This window comes from Nilaparvata lugens, chromosome 4, assembly GCF_014356525.2.
Source record: "Nilaparvata lugens isolate BPH chromosome 4, ASM1435652v1, whole genome shotgun sequence".
In the NCBI taxonomy this organism is placed as follows: domain Eukaryota; kingdom Metazoa; phylum Arthropoda; class Insecta; order Hemiptera; family Delphacidae; genus Nilaparvata; species Nilaparvata lugens.
In genome coordinates, this window is record NC_052507.1 from 28,206,035 (window position 1) to 28,221,187 (window position 15,153).

A 15,153-nucleotide genomic window follows, 5' to 3' on the forward strand; every position below is an offset into this window, starting at 1 on the left:
ACAATTATTGAAGTGTTGAACTTTCAAAGCAAGGTATATAGAAAGAGGTCTGAACACGCGGCCATATTCATGCTTCTGTATTCTGGAAGAGTTTGTTTTCTTGCTGTTTGCCTGAGTTGATGAACAGTTGACGTGATATTAATATAAATAATGTAGTCTAGTATAATATTATTGTATGTGTAGTGTAGTATTTTGATAGCATATATATAATAGAATAGACTTATTGAGTCTCGATCCAAAATTAGTATTGGTGTCATGACCTCTATCTATAGTGGACCTTGTTTCAAAGTGTTGAGTTTCAATTTATTGGAGCTAATGTTGCCATAGCTGAGCTATTATTCGACAGGAGTCTCTATTTCCATTTTTCCATAAGTTATTAAACATATTTCATTCTGGATGGATTGTAATTTTGTTCCAGATTCATGGAATATACTAAAAATATATTGAACAAGACTCTTTGTGCACTTAAAATAGTCTAATTCTTCTTCATATAAATTGTGCAGCATACTCTTGTGAAAGTCGCGAAAGGAGAGAAATAAATTAAGTGATTTTGATGGAATATCTCGTGGGTCATGAAATTTAAAATTTATCAATTCACATCAATATCATCGTAATTGGGCATGAGAATTATTAATCTTGACAAAAAAAGTGTCAGTAAATAATTTGTAACCTATTAAAAATGAATGTTTAGGTTTGAGAGTAATCGCATTTGAAATAGCTAGATGACATATACAGCAAGCATGGAATTAATACTTGCTCATAAAATTTTATAAAAGTTTCCATCAACCCAGAGCTTAATTTTCCACTGAATGCGGGAGCAATTAATCAATTATGTAGCCTGATTGCATATTGAAAATATTCATTGTATCAAAAATAATTTCAGGATGTACAAAAATTTTCCATTGGTTCCAGATCATGTTTAATTTCTAATCACCATTCTTTATTCTACATAATCCCATGAATATAAAGCAATTTTAACTCGTTCAAATAAAATGCTTTTCAATTATTGAGCAGTCTGAGGGGGCTTTGGTCGAGCGGTGGAGTCAATAAAAAATTCATTCTTCAAATGAATGTGGGAATATTTTTCATTGTAACCAACTTTCATCGGATTTTTCAATGTAATTATCCACGCAATTCAATTAATGATAAAGATTAGAAATGAGTATAAAAATTAGAAATTGAATTTAATTACTTCATCATTATTTGATCGAATCGTAATGTGGACTATTTGAGGATGCAAGTGTGTTGTCCTCACCCTTTAGGCTTGTTGAGTTTCACTTCAGTGAGTAGCAGAAAGTAAAGATTAATAGTAGCCCCAAGCTATAGTAGAAATGATGGACGGTCTAAGACGTATCTAGTTGTTCTTTTTCCACCACCTTATGTAAGCTAATAGTTAGAGTTCTAATAGTTAGTTAGAGTTCTTATAGTTCTAATAGTTAGAGGTGGCTATGATTCAAGTCATTCTGGCACATCTATGTATGAATATTCTGTTAGCTAATTTTATTTCTTTCCAGCCTAGAAATAATTTGGCAACGGTGTGGAGTTGAAAAAGATAGAGCTGCTTTGACTAGTGACGGACAAGGGGATAGCAAACCAATGTCATCAGAATGATGCTGACTTCGAAATTAAATCTTACTATACAGCTCTATTACAATAGATATATAATGATTAATTTTGAAAGACCCTTAAAAAATACCCCTTTTTTGAAGATTCGTAGATTGAAGGTTCTCCGGATCCAAAAATTGTAGAGTCCTGCGCGACCACTTAATTTATTGGAAATTTTATTTTAAATTTTAAAAATGTTTAAGTTTTCAAATGTTGCCGAGAATATTTTTTAATATATTAAATTTTGTCGAGAATGATTTTTCTTGAGAAACTCAAAGTTTTCGAGATTAAATGGGAAAATTGAAAGTCACAAATTTTGGGGGTTAAAGGGGTGAATCATATTTGAAGCGTTACAGCATATTTCAGATTCGAATTCAGCGCCCCAAAATACATATAGGACCGTTGAGAGAAATTCTTTCGGGGCTGTTTCCTGAAAAATGACCATTTGACTGGACTATGTCTTGTCTAGCATGTTAACCTCCCACTATTACCGTAGAGTTTTATTTCTTTCATTTATCTTTTCTAAATATTGTATTTGTGCTTCATCCAAAAAATAAAAAACAGTTGTTTTCACCGGTCCTGTGAAAAATAATATTCAAAGCCAAAAGAACTCTGCTATGTAGCACAACTAGTACAACACACATTTTAAACCTTGATTTGATAATACATTTATTGATAGAGATAGGGCTTCCACTAACTAAACAAAAGCAAGTTCATATTCCATTCCATGAAGGATATTGTAAGTTACCTATTTTATTCAACTATTCATAAGCCATGTAAATAGCACCTACATGAATCTATAGTTGCAAGTATAAGAATATGTGTTGTAATTGATTGCAAATAACAAATGCCGTTGTTGATTTGAAAAGGCCATTTAGCAAGTTTACAAACTTCAGTTCTAGCTGACTGAATAGGCCTGGGTCAATTCAATATTTTCAACAAAAAAATTACAAAATAATCCAATATGACAACAATGTACACACAGTGGATATGAATTACTAGGAACTCCAGCAAGTATGAAGGCGTTCAAACAATGGATGTGCATTAATTGAAAACATCCCTTATTGAAAAGTATAACTACTGGGGTACGGCTCCATTCAAGCTGCAATAATGATAATAATTGTTGCCTAGGGAAATACCGAACCGTCAATATTTACGCTTCACATGGAGAAGTTTATTAAATCGATGACGATCACCAGTGTTATTAGATTTAGCAACGTGTGTGTTTGGCAAACAATTGTTCGTTTTGATACAAGTTTGAAAGATTATGGCACATTCAACTCGAAATAAAGGCTCACATGCGCCTTTACATTCTCTACTACTCCCTCTCCCTTCTTTTCATTACACCCACACATCACACACACAGGTTTTCTCTCGCTCCAGGCTTTCATGTATGTTTTTATTTGGGCTAGGAGTTGAGCAATAAAAATCATCACTGGAAAGCATGCAGTTTGAAGAAGATAATATAATTATTTTGATGTTCCATAATATGGCAAGCGAGTAAATAAGAGAGAATGGCTTCAATTCTTACCCGGTGACAGAGTTGAATTGGAACATCTCAACTGTGAATTTGGAGAGCTCAACTCTTGGTGATTCTGATGCTGTTGCAGATCAACTGGTGTTGAAGTAGTCGCAGTTCCTGTGCTGTAGGTCTCACTTCCATCTGAAGACTCACAGCTACTACCTTTGAACAAAGAACAAATCAAATTTATTGCTAAATTCATATAAATAATAATTAACAACATAGCATTATTAAAAATTGATAATTCATAACATTTTTGAATGTCTTGCACCAATATTAATAGCTTAGTCAATATTTTTTTTCGCTAAGTATATTGATCAACTCATAGTAGTATACCTTGTGGCCTTGTGGCTTCAATGCGGAAGTTTATTGGTAGTTTTGATACTCTTGATCACTTGCTTCTTAAACCGCTTGAAGTTTTGCCTCAGTACCATAGCAACTCAAAGCCACGGAATATAATACCATAGAGGAACAATAGCATAAGTTTTGTTTCTTACGCTATTGTTTCTCTATGGTAATTCGTCAAATGTGCTGAATAGTCCATTTATATACTAATGTGATGCTAACCTTTCCCCTTGATATTGTGATATTTTCTTAATATCTTGTGATACTCCTGAATCTTGACTATAAAGCAACTTTCATGAAGTTCATGAAGAACTTTTTGATTCGTCCAATGGAAGTGACTGTAGAAATTAATTTTTGGGCAAATTTTACCAGCTTAAATTTTGATGCTGTATTTTTGTTGCAGTATGGTAGTGTAATAGTAGTGGAGTTTCATATTATGTAGAACTGAAATTCAAAAATAGAAGTAATACGAATTTCAGCTTGAGAAATGAGATGAAAAATCTATAGATTGAAAAAGTGTATCGGTGTTTGATTTAAGAGTTATGTGAGGTGTACGGAATAATCGAAATAAAGCTAGGTTGAGGAACCTCAAATCCTCACCTTAATAATCATTATAATCTATATGTTTCTACATTTGATAAATAATATTGTACTTCTTTTCAGATTATTCAATCATCCGTTATCATAATCAATTATTCTACTTGTCTTATAACTTGCCAGTTGCCATGAACGAACTTTTTCATTCATCTTATGATTTAGTAGGTTAAGAAGTAAAATTATTGAATTTTATTCTGTGAACAATATGACTGAAAATATCCTGAGCTTTTCATTTAGTCTCCCGTTCACCCTCAACAACCCACTTTCCCTGTAGGTTTTCACGGCGTCTCATCTTGCCTTTGAGCCGATCGTTATTAGACTGCTATATTGAAGTAGGGTAAACGATTAGGGCTAACTGTTGACTGGCCATTAGTGTGATTAGCAGCTAACCCAAAGCCAACTAACGACAAGTCCAAGAGTTTCTGGTGCGAATGTGTTGGTACGAGCATGTGCGTGCTAGTGTCTCCTCCCATTACCGAACCAGTGACAAAAGATGGTTTCGTCTCTTATTGTTCCCCCCGCTGAAAACTTTTCCACCCCCAGCGATGAGTGCGCAACGCCACCTAGCCATGTCCATGTCAACCGGCTAATTAATTGACTCAACTGATCTTCTTCACTCGCTCCACCTATCTTGTAGAACATCAACAACTCCTTACTAATGAATTACCTTTGTAGTTCACGGGTTCACACCCCAGTGTGTGTGACTTCCATTGATCTTGAATGAATTGAACTCAATGACTAACCATTCATCATCTTGTTCATTCCATAACAGTAATCGTGTCAGTGAACCTACAGTGAACGATCTTTCGAATTGACATGACCAATGATCTAGATAGAATAAAATGCTATTCCAATAACAAGTAATAAACTCCGCTACCAATATCAAAACAGCACGGATGAACATTATAGTGAAGGAGAACTTCCAAATGAAAGTAAAGAATGGTAGTTGAGGGGAAAAATCAATGCATATCCATTTTTATCCAATGATGTTACATACCCATTCAATTGTAACTTCTGGCCAAAATTAGGATAATGATACTAATTGCCCACTCATGTCTCCTGACTCAAAAGTGCATGATTCTCATATCAATAAAAATCTAACTGCAGAACTATTGAAAAACCGTCAACTTTTTTTACTCAACCGTTACAAAGAAAATGACATTGAATTTTTGAGATGTTGTTGAAAATGCTTACCATCATGAAGCCACGAGTCTTGGTGTGGGTTATGTCTGTAGTCGAATATTGACCCATCTCCTGAAATGATAATAAAAACTAAGACAGTCACTCGCAACTTTTCACTGGTTCATTAAATATAATTTATTATTATTTGGAGAAAAAAAGACATGATAATTGAATAAATCATCGTTTTTCTATACTATTCCCAAGAGAGATACTATTTATGAAACACCAGAAGTTTCTAAATTATGCATTTAATGAGCTATCCTTCTAAGAAATTGAGCCAATTAAAATATATTTTTAGAACCAAAATATCCTTATTTCGATTTATTATTTCATATTTTGAGCTTTTGTGAACTTCAATTTCGTCTTCAATTACAAGATATCAATCAATTCATCAGTACCTTCACAATGTAATATTTCAACAATAATTTGTAATTCAATGGACTCACCTTGATGGGGAGGTGACAAGGAGTTTCTATCGGAATGAAGAGACAGAAGAGCATGCAGCGGTTGTTTGCAGTTTATACTCCCAGCCTCAGATCTGAAAACTCGTTCCTGCAAAAAATCAGAAGAAATTTCTCCTATCAATAATAATAATAATGATCTTAGATTGAAGATTCTGTAATAGTATCTTGAGTCACAAGGACGGGAAGGGCCGTTTTGCAGGCGAGAATGATGTTTCTAGTCGAGGCGTTAGCCGAGACTAGAATTTCATTCGAGCAATGCAAAAGACATTCACGTCCAAGTAACTTACACTATTTTTTGTCATAATAATCTAGAAGAGAATAGTTAAGAAACAGAAAACATTACCTTCTTGTGCTGACATTACTACATGCATTCTATAAACATAACCTAGTTTACAAGTTTCGAATCAGGAATTTCTTGATTGTAGTTGACCAAACATCAATCTGGAGCGCTAAAAGGCGGCAGTTTTGTTGTTCCAAACTCGGAACTAGGAAACATACTCAACTGTAAAGAAAACATATTATTTTATTACAGTACAGTATGCTGTAATGAGAATCATATGTCTATTTGTTCTACAATCAGCTGTTTACAAGCTTGATTTCATGGATGTAAAACAACTGAAATTGAATGACTATGACAAAAAAATATTAGTTTTGCTCATGGCTTTAATAATGCTTAATCCACAGTGAATTGGTATAAGAAGAAGCTGTAACGTAGAATAATATAAGTTGTTGATTCAATACATTGATGGATTCTTCCTCAATGTATTAGCTATTCGTCTTTAGATCATTTTTTACAACTGTTTAGAATCCTAAATTAGAGAAGTACTGCTTCAATTGACTAAATGTGCTAAAGAAAAGAGACGGGGCCGCCGAAAACAATGAATGGACAGGTAGAAGTTCTAGAGGCCCTTCAGTGGTCGCCAATATTGTTATTATTTTCGTGCACCAGTCTGGTTACTTAAATGCTCTTTCAGCTGTAAGCTGTAAACCAGTGTTAGCCTACAGTGATTGGATAAACACACACATTACTATCGATGATGAGTACAAATTCAGTCAAAAGTGATTGGTGTGTAAAGATCCTACTATATTGAATGGAACTTGACAAACACATGATACACATTATTTAATATGTTTGTCAAGTTGTGTTCAATCTTATAGAATTTGAAAGGACGCCAAAAATCGTACGTTCAATAGTATCGAACTTGTATGTAAATCAAGTTGGTATGTATACAGCTTGAGAGCAAGTTGAGTTTCATCAAATGAACCATAGGGTATAACACAATTACAAGAATTGGATCACTGATTTAAATTCAATAATTGTAGAAAATACAAGTAACAGATGTAAGGTGCTAAGTAATATATAAGTTGGTGCTACAAGCTAGAATTATTGCCTTCAAGAAACGGGGCCACTAATGAGGGTAATGAAGCGGAATGAGAGGACAATATAGTATGCTAGTTGAGAGTTAGAGGATGATCCTTTTTGGAACAATAACCCAGTGTACAGGTAGTGCGGCTCCGTCTCGTTTCTTTTACCCGACAAAATATTTATTAATCAAGTGTAGCCCATGTAGGAAATGAACCAAATGTATGATATAGGCTCAATATAGGATTGTGTGTAGAATCTGGATTATCAACACATTAGAATAACAGAAGATGCTAAAAAATCCAGTTTATAATCTTTGGAATCATTTTTCTTGACTCGAAACACGACTATTTTTTCAAACAAATAATTCAATCACTGTTCACATTTTCTCTCCCTCGTTGTCACCCTTCAATTGGAATTGATTGAACACTTTTTCTCATCATGATTTTTTCCTCTGAAAATGTCATCATCAGAACTATCTGCTGAAGAGAGAAAAGTTAAACAGTAGGTTCACCCTTAGACTGTTAAGTTTATTATTTCAACTTTCAAACCCCTTGTGCTAATAATGTTCTGAGTTGAGAGGAAATTAACAATTCCGAACAGGTTCCATCCCTCATTTCACAACGACCCCACGCAAGGTGAAGATGCTTAGAATCAGTAAAGTAATTTTTCTTTCCTGTTAACCTTGATAATTGTCAGTTTAACTGTGGTTTATAAAGCTTGAATGTCAACTGGGATTAAAAGTCAGCTTGAATGTCAATGATTTGTTGCCAAAAAATGACTACTATCTACTATGATGTGTATCCTGCATTGTGATAGTTCAAATCAAGTACTTCATCAATCGTTTCATAGCTATTCCGAGATTATTGGAGGTAATAAGTATACAAGATTCGGCTGAAAGATCTCAGAGATGAACTTTATCACTTCTCTATCTCTTCTCTTTTATCTACGACAGGTATCACCTCGATAAAAATGTGAAAATACTGTTTATTCAGCACCACTTTCATGATCATTGTTCATCCAGCATCGAGCTCTATAAGAACTGATATTGTCCTATCTATTCTCACTAGAAAATTCGCATTTTATTTTATAGCCAATTATTTTATAGCATTTTATATGTTTCCAATTATAAAAATTGAATTTACTTTTACCTGTTTTATAGAATTTCAAATAGATATCATTTCAGTTACAGTGAACTTGACATTTACAGAAATGTCTTTCAATTATTATTGTTAAGTCGGTGGATTCACTTATACTGGAAGAGAGCTGAGTTTGTTGGTGCTTGCAACCATTGTAGTTTTAAAGATGATTATGAGAAAAATGTAACAAATATTGTATTCATCAAGACAACAGCCTACTACTAGTGAGCCTAATCTGTGCGTGAGTTTTGGCGCTAAGAATTTTGAAGATGATGAGAAATGCTGTTTTCGAAAACACATTACAATTCTTAATCCTCATAGTATGTCGAAGATAGAAAACCATTCAAATTGAGATATTGCTGTTTGGTTGAAAGTGGGAGTGCTTGCTCATCTTCGTCAAATTAAGTACAATATCCTCAATGGATGGATGTGGCGGGTGATATTTGGGAGCTGTGAGGCGGTTTGAGCAGAAGGCGCTATTTCCCGCCGCGTTTCCTTACCGTTTCCCGCCAAAAGCGGCACGCGCCTCCATCGCGGCTTCCGGTGCGGGATGACGTCATTTCCTGGCCACGCGGCCGCCAACACATCTCATCTAATCTGAAAGCCCGCGAAATCTTCGCCGTCTTACCACCAACCACGTTTTACAGAGCTCTGCCCTGAAAGCCATGCGAGCGACATTTGGGCGTCATTTAGCGCGCCTAATTTATTAACGAGTTTTCAACATTCAATTTCAACTTGTTCCACATCCATTTTCTCCATTTTATCCCTGCAGTCTTTATTATCAAGATGTACTTATGCCAGAAGTGCATAGTGCCGTATAGCACAATTTTGCAAGTTTCATAATACTATTCCAACACTAGATACTTTTTCTATAGACTATATTTGAAATTAGTAGATTTGATAGAGTTATTATTGGAAGCAACTAGGATAACTTACTGTAAACATTTTCTGAATGAGAAACATCCATTATGAAAGTCTCTCAATTATGAAGCTCAAAAAATTAAAATGTTACAAGTTCTTATTTACTTCTATTATTCAATATTTCTTTTTGAACAATCAGATAAGTGATGCACTAGTCAGTTAGCTTACTTCATAAAGACTGATTTTTGATGTTTCAAATTTTCTTAGGAAACCTCTTTCTAGTTTCATATGAGTCAATTTTTCTTCTCTTTCATAGAAAAATGTATCTTTGATTGAATGAAATAAAAGACTAAGAAATTGTCAAAAACCACAGATTTATTGATACTTAGAAAGACCGGTTTCGGTTATTACACCATTATCAATCTCTGATAAACTAAAACTAAATACAAGAGCAGCAGAATTTATACTAGTAGGCGAGTACTGCTATTGCCCAGCTAGACAGTCTCCTCCCACTCAACTGTGTGACAAAATGGTGGCTTAAGCAACAGAATCGCCATGATTACAAAATTTACTTTCAGTAGAAAATAAGAACCAAGAAAACAAGTGTGAAAGATAATAAAACAAATATGTAAATGGAAAAACTATTGACTATGCTTACAATTTTATGATAAAAATAAATTCGTAGTGTTGTATTGGTTGAAATGAATCTGGTTTTTAAACTATACTGAGAATTTTCCTTAATTACTCTTGTTATTTCTAAAGCCTCTAGAATATTCAAAGATTTGCCTTTGTTATTAACATGCAGAAACTCAACATTCTCCTTAACTGTGAACTTGTGATTATTTGTTATGGAATGTTGCTTAAGCCTCCATTTTGTCACACCGTTGAGTGGGAGGAGACTGTCTAGCTGGGCCAATGGCAGGCGTTCATGCCCTTGACCAATAGCTGTACTCGCCTACTAATATAAATTCTGCTGCTCTTGTATTTAGTTTTAGTTTATCAGAGATTGACAATGGTGTAATAACCGAAACCGGTCTTTCTAAGTATCAATAAATCTGTAGTTTTTGACAATTTCTTAGTCTTTTTAATTCGATATGAATAATTACCACAATATCAACTTCTCAACTACACAGAAAGTATCTTTGATTCATTGAATCAATGAACGACTTTAATTCAATACAGTAGGCTAGTACTCCACTGGCCAAAGACTGATTTCGTTGTCATTAATAGCTCAAGCCTTGAAGATGTAATTCAGATCCAGGAAATCTCCCTTAATTCAGTAATGAGGGAGTAAAGGAGATCCTGAGACTATAGAAGTTTTCTAAACTAATCGTTTTCAAGTAGCAAACTATTTCGATTATGAATCCCTTTATCCTATTGTAATCAACTTATGTAAAGGAATTATAAAGAATTAACACTAACTATAGACTGTTTGATCATAGAGAAAAGATAACACAATCTTCAAATTCCATTTTAGCCAGAAAACTATGAGAATTACATTCATACGTTCCGGAAAACCTCTGCGAAACGTTCAGTGAAGTCAATGAGTTCATCTCTTTGGAAGCTGTCAAATTTGTCACCATCAAATTGGATTCGATTTTTCCGGGACCTACAAGACGAAGTTTGGTTGTGAGGAAGCAAGAAGCTGTGAATGGAGGTCAATTTGGCACTCTCCTCCCACACCCTCTCTCTCCCTCCCTGTCATGTCGTCACTAATGCACAGCGTGAGTAGGCCCTAGCCCTAGTCCTAAACCCAAGGGTCGATCACCCTCCAATAGCTACAGACTATAGACTTCACTAGTAGGCCTATCTGATGTCTAGTGTACTCGAAATGTGATGCTTCTATTTGTTTATTTCATTTATTATTCAACCCTCCTAGTTGACTTTTTTATCCAACACACTTGCATAGAGAGAGGGACACTATTTTCTTTACACTTGAAGGTAATTCAATGGTCATGTATAAAAAATTTTGAATGAATTCCCAGAAATTGAGTACTGAAGAAAAGTACTTTTGATTACTTTTCTTCTTCTCAAAAGTACTTTTGAGTACTTTTCTTCTTCCCTGAAGAAGATCAATCTTGAAATAGTTATTTGTGCAACTAGTGCGCAAATTGACAGTTCGCTGCACCGGAAGAAACGGTTACGCACGAGCCGTAGGCGATGGCAGAATGGTTTCTTGAGTGCAGCAGAGGAACTTTGCTCACGTATCTCACATTAAATTTTTCCTACAGTTACCAATGAATATGAGAAGTTGTTGATTATAAGTAAAATGATGGCTGAAATCCATCAAATGTTTGTCTGTATAATTTTGTTATTAATAACAAATTTAATTTATTTTAAACTTGATAATCCAATCGAAAATTAATAATCAATAATCTATTCAAATAAAAAATTGAATTAATCCAATTAATTTTAATAATTTTGAGTAAATCTTAATTTCTAAATAATTTTTCAACCAATCAATTTATGAATGAAAAAAATAATATTTATTTTATTCATTTGAAAATCAGAAAAAATATAGATAGAACAAATTCGCATTCAAAATACACGCCAACAATGTCAACAGCTGATTGGGATGGCTGCAAGATAATACGCAAAGTATTAAGAGTACGCAAAGTAATACTTTGCGCACTAGAACGGAAAAGTGATTATTTGCGTTCTGTAATCAGTGCAGGAATGGTCACTTTTCACAGTAACTGTAGGATAATAATATTATGGATGTGACACCATCATCAATCCTCCTAGCCATCCTTCCTCTCCTACTAAAACCATTATAAAATTCATTGATTTTATTCGGAGTTCTACAGCTGCCATCAGGAATAAGTAGATAAAAATATCAGAACGATTCAAATTTTATATCAACTCCAATCAATTGCATGTAGTTGACTTCAAATTACTTGCAGGTTTTTTGGTGGAAATTCAAGATGAGTGAACTTTCTCCTCAATGGGAATCCTTATGTATTTTCTTAGGCACATTACGAATTACTTAACAAATATTAAACTATCCTTGATTTGTTCCAATTTAAGAAGAAAAGCTCGAAATTGGAATTCTCAATTCCTGTTATCAAATTATTTGGAAAATTATCAAGAATAGGATTTCAAAAAATTGGAAAACAAATCGCTGTAAATTCTAATACTTTGTGATAGCGAGATGATGTATACTTTTTCAAGTATTGTTTCTGTAACTTCCATAGTAATAGTCTGTTTTCGGGGCAACAATCCTTTCAATTTTGATTAGTATTTTCAAAGTATTATTCCCATAGCTTCTGTCTCTATTTCCTATAGACTGTAATCAGTGCAACGACTTCACTGAAGGGACCTTGATAGGTCCTGACCATGGAGGGGTTTGGCTCAGTGGCTAGGTTATTGCAAGGAACTTAGTCAATGTGAGCTGGCACCCTGAACAGTAGAGAGACCACCCGTAGAGCCAGCTTCTAAGTGCCTCGACCAGCCACAATCACTTTACAGGGACTTCTTCGTTTATTCAAGATAAAACAGAATGAGATGAAGTACAACAAACGTTTCACTTTGATATCGACTTAGGAGTTCAATGTCTTGTATAGTAAAATTATTAAGGAATTATGGAATATTCAGAAATTTCATATCTCAACCAAATTTCTGACTGGCTATCTCGCTTAAAATAAATTTCCATGTCTAGATTCTCCCAATCGATTATACTAGAGGAACAGCGGTATATATAGCATTCATAAGGCTGTGATTCTTTTACAAATCTTTATACTTATTAGAACCGATAGAGTGCCAATCATACCAAATTGGAATCATGTAAATAAAATCAGTATATAAATAATCGTAGAAGGTGAAAGGCCAGACATTTCAAGTTCAATTGAGGATAATTAAGTGGTAGAAGAGTTTTTATCTGGTTCAGATAACTAGGATGAGTTTGATGATGATGATGATGATGATGATGATGATGATGATGATGATGATGACGATGATGATGATGATGATAATATGGAAAAGTAATAAAAGAGTCCTGTATGAGAAGAAACGAAGAATTCATAGTGGCCTCCATTCTTCAGTATCATGTGAATGCAGGTTCTTCTTATTCTTCAATACGAAGAACTTTACAACTTCGAGAAAATTTCCTCCCCGTGAAGTGTGATACTATAACAGTATAACGGAATTTTGAGGGAATTGATCAAATTATACTGAAACATCTTATAGAGAATCACTTCCAACCATTTTTAAATGGATATCGAATAATAGATATCACTTAAGAGTCAATCTTTCCTTTTTTTATTACGGTATGAATAGTGATAATTATTGGTAATGGAAAGTTTGATAATATAGAATGAATTTTCCATCTAACAGAACTAAAATGGAATAAAATCACGCCTTTTAGGTTTTTCTCTTTGTTCCATATTATTGCTGATTTATTAACTTCCATTATTACCTCAATTCTTTTACATCACTAATCCTTAGCTTCCATTATGATATCTGCTTTTATAACGAATGGTATCTGGTACAGCATCGCTTTAGATTATATTGGATGTGAAATGAATTTCTCTTCATGGCTTCATGATTGCTGTCATCTCATCAATATCTCGGAACAGACATTGCTGTTTCAATCATATTAAATCTATAGTACTCTCACAATAATCTTTTCAATGATTTGTAATGAATCAGACCACATCTATTCACACCTTCAGACCAGATTTTTCTATTCTCAGACCACATCTCAAGACGCCTGTCAAGTCTACATTGTATACCTTCTAGTCAATAGTTTGAACCGTTGATAAACATTCTAGATTTTGGAAACAAAATCCTTTCAAGATTCTCATTCCAACACTTTCTCTCCCATATTAGAAGAAATGTATCTCAAATTCCCAATTAATAATAAATGGCTTCAGTCTTAATCTTATTTAGATAATTGGGTTTTCTGACTGTGATTGGTGCCTGTATAAGTAGCCTACTGAACGTTTCGACGATTATAAAGATATGATTATGAGCAAAAATCAAGAAGGAACCATAGACTGAATGTTATGAAAATACCACTAGGTATAATAACTATATCATTAAAGTAATACCATACCATAATAACTATATTAATACCAGTAGGTATATAATTATTTCTTCTAGTTGAATTCATTTTTGTTGTTATTATAATTGAATCTTGTTATTTAATTGTACATTGATATTATGTATGAACTCGACTCATCTATGAGATTTGAATCATCTTTGGCGAGCTTACCTCGTCAGCAATTGTGTGAGGTCTCCTATCAGCATCGCGCCTTGGAGAGACACTCAGCAGCTGCTGATTGCCGTTGCTGCTATTGGTGCTGCTGTTGGACGCATGATGCTGCTGCGAACTTATAGGTAGACTCAGCATTGCCGTTCAGCAATTATACCACTGTCGTTCATGATGTTTTCAAAAATTTAAAAGTGACTATCACCACAATATTGTAATGTTTCTTTCAACACATTGTCTTTACAATTAGCACGACACTATTCATTATGTGGATTCTAGAGTTTTCAATCAGTTTATTATCATATTATATTGCTTTCAATTATTTGTAAACCTAGAATTGAGTTAATATTAGAGTATTCTGATAAAGTTTAAGTTCTGAACAGTATAGTGTATCGAGGTAACAGTTTTCAGCTCGTACAGTGAACGAGTGAAATTTTTTACTTCTTCATTATATGGGTAACGTTTATTGAAGATATTTTGATAAGAAAAACAAGAGCCATTTTGATAAGAGATGAAACTACAAGTCTCTTAACTAGTAAAATGTTTTGCTCATTGATATAATTTGCATTGTATGCGTGTATATTTTCTGATGGGAAAATGACAATTCATTATAATTATTGTCTCTGAGAACTCCTTCTGTTCAGGTTGTCAAACTTTGATTGATTTATCTTCATTATGACATTTGTAAATTAGACGTTACTGAATTACCATGAATCAATTTCTATTTGGTTCATTAACTGTACAAGAGATCATTGGGTGTTTCCAAAATTTGGAGCTACAGTATTCCTGTCAAATAGGAGTATTAACTAAAATAATGTTATTGTATTGATTTAAGGTGTCCTGCTCATGAACATTAACAATTTACT

The 15,153-nt window shown here is 33.9% G+C and overlaps 1 protein-coding gene across 1 annotated transcript in view; it reads right to left on the reverse strand.

Annotated features, from left to right (window-relative positions):
* LOC111051948 (ets DNA-binding protein pokkuri) overlaps window positions 1-15,153 on the reverse strand; it is a 47,459-nt gene that overhangs the window by 31,651 nt on the left and 655 nt on the right. The window contains exons 2-5 of the mRNA XM_039427275.1: window positions 14,291-14,618; window positions 5,698-5,803; window positions 5,264-5,323; window positions 3,137-3,289 (exon numbers count right to left, since the gene is read on the reverse strand). Coding sequence (XP_039283209.1) covers window positions 3,137-3,289; window positions 5,264-5,323; window positions 5,698-5,803; window positions 14,291-14,428 — 457 coding nt within the window. The 5' untranslated portion in view covers window positions 14,429-14,618. The remainder of the gene's footprint in view (window positions 1-3,136; window positions 3,290-5,263; window positions 5,324-5,697; window positions 5,804-14,290; window positions 14,619-15,153) is intronic.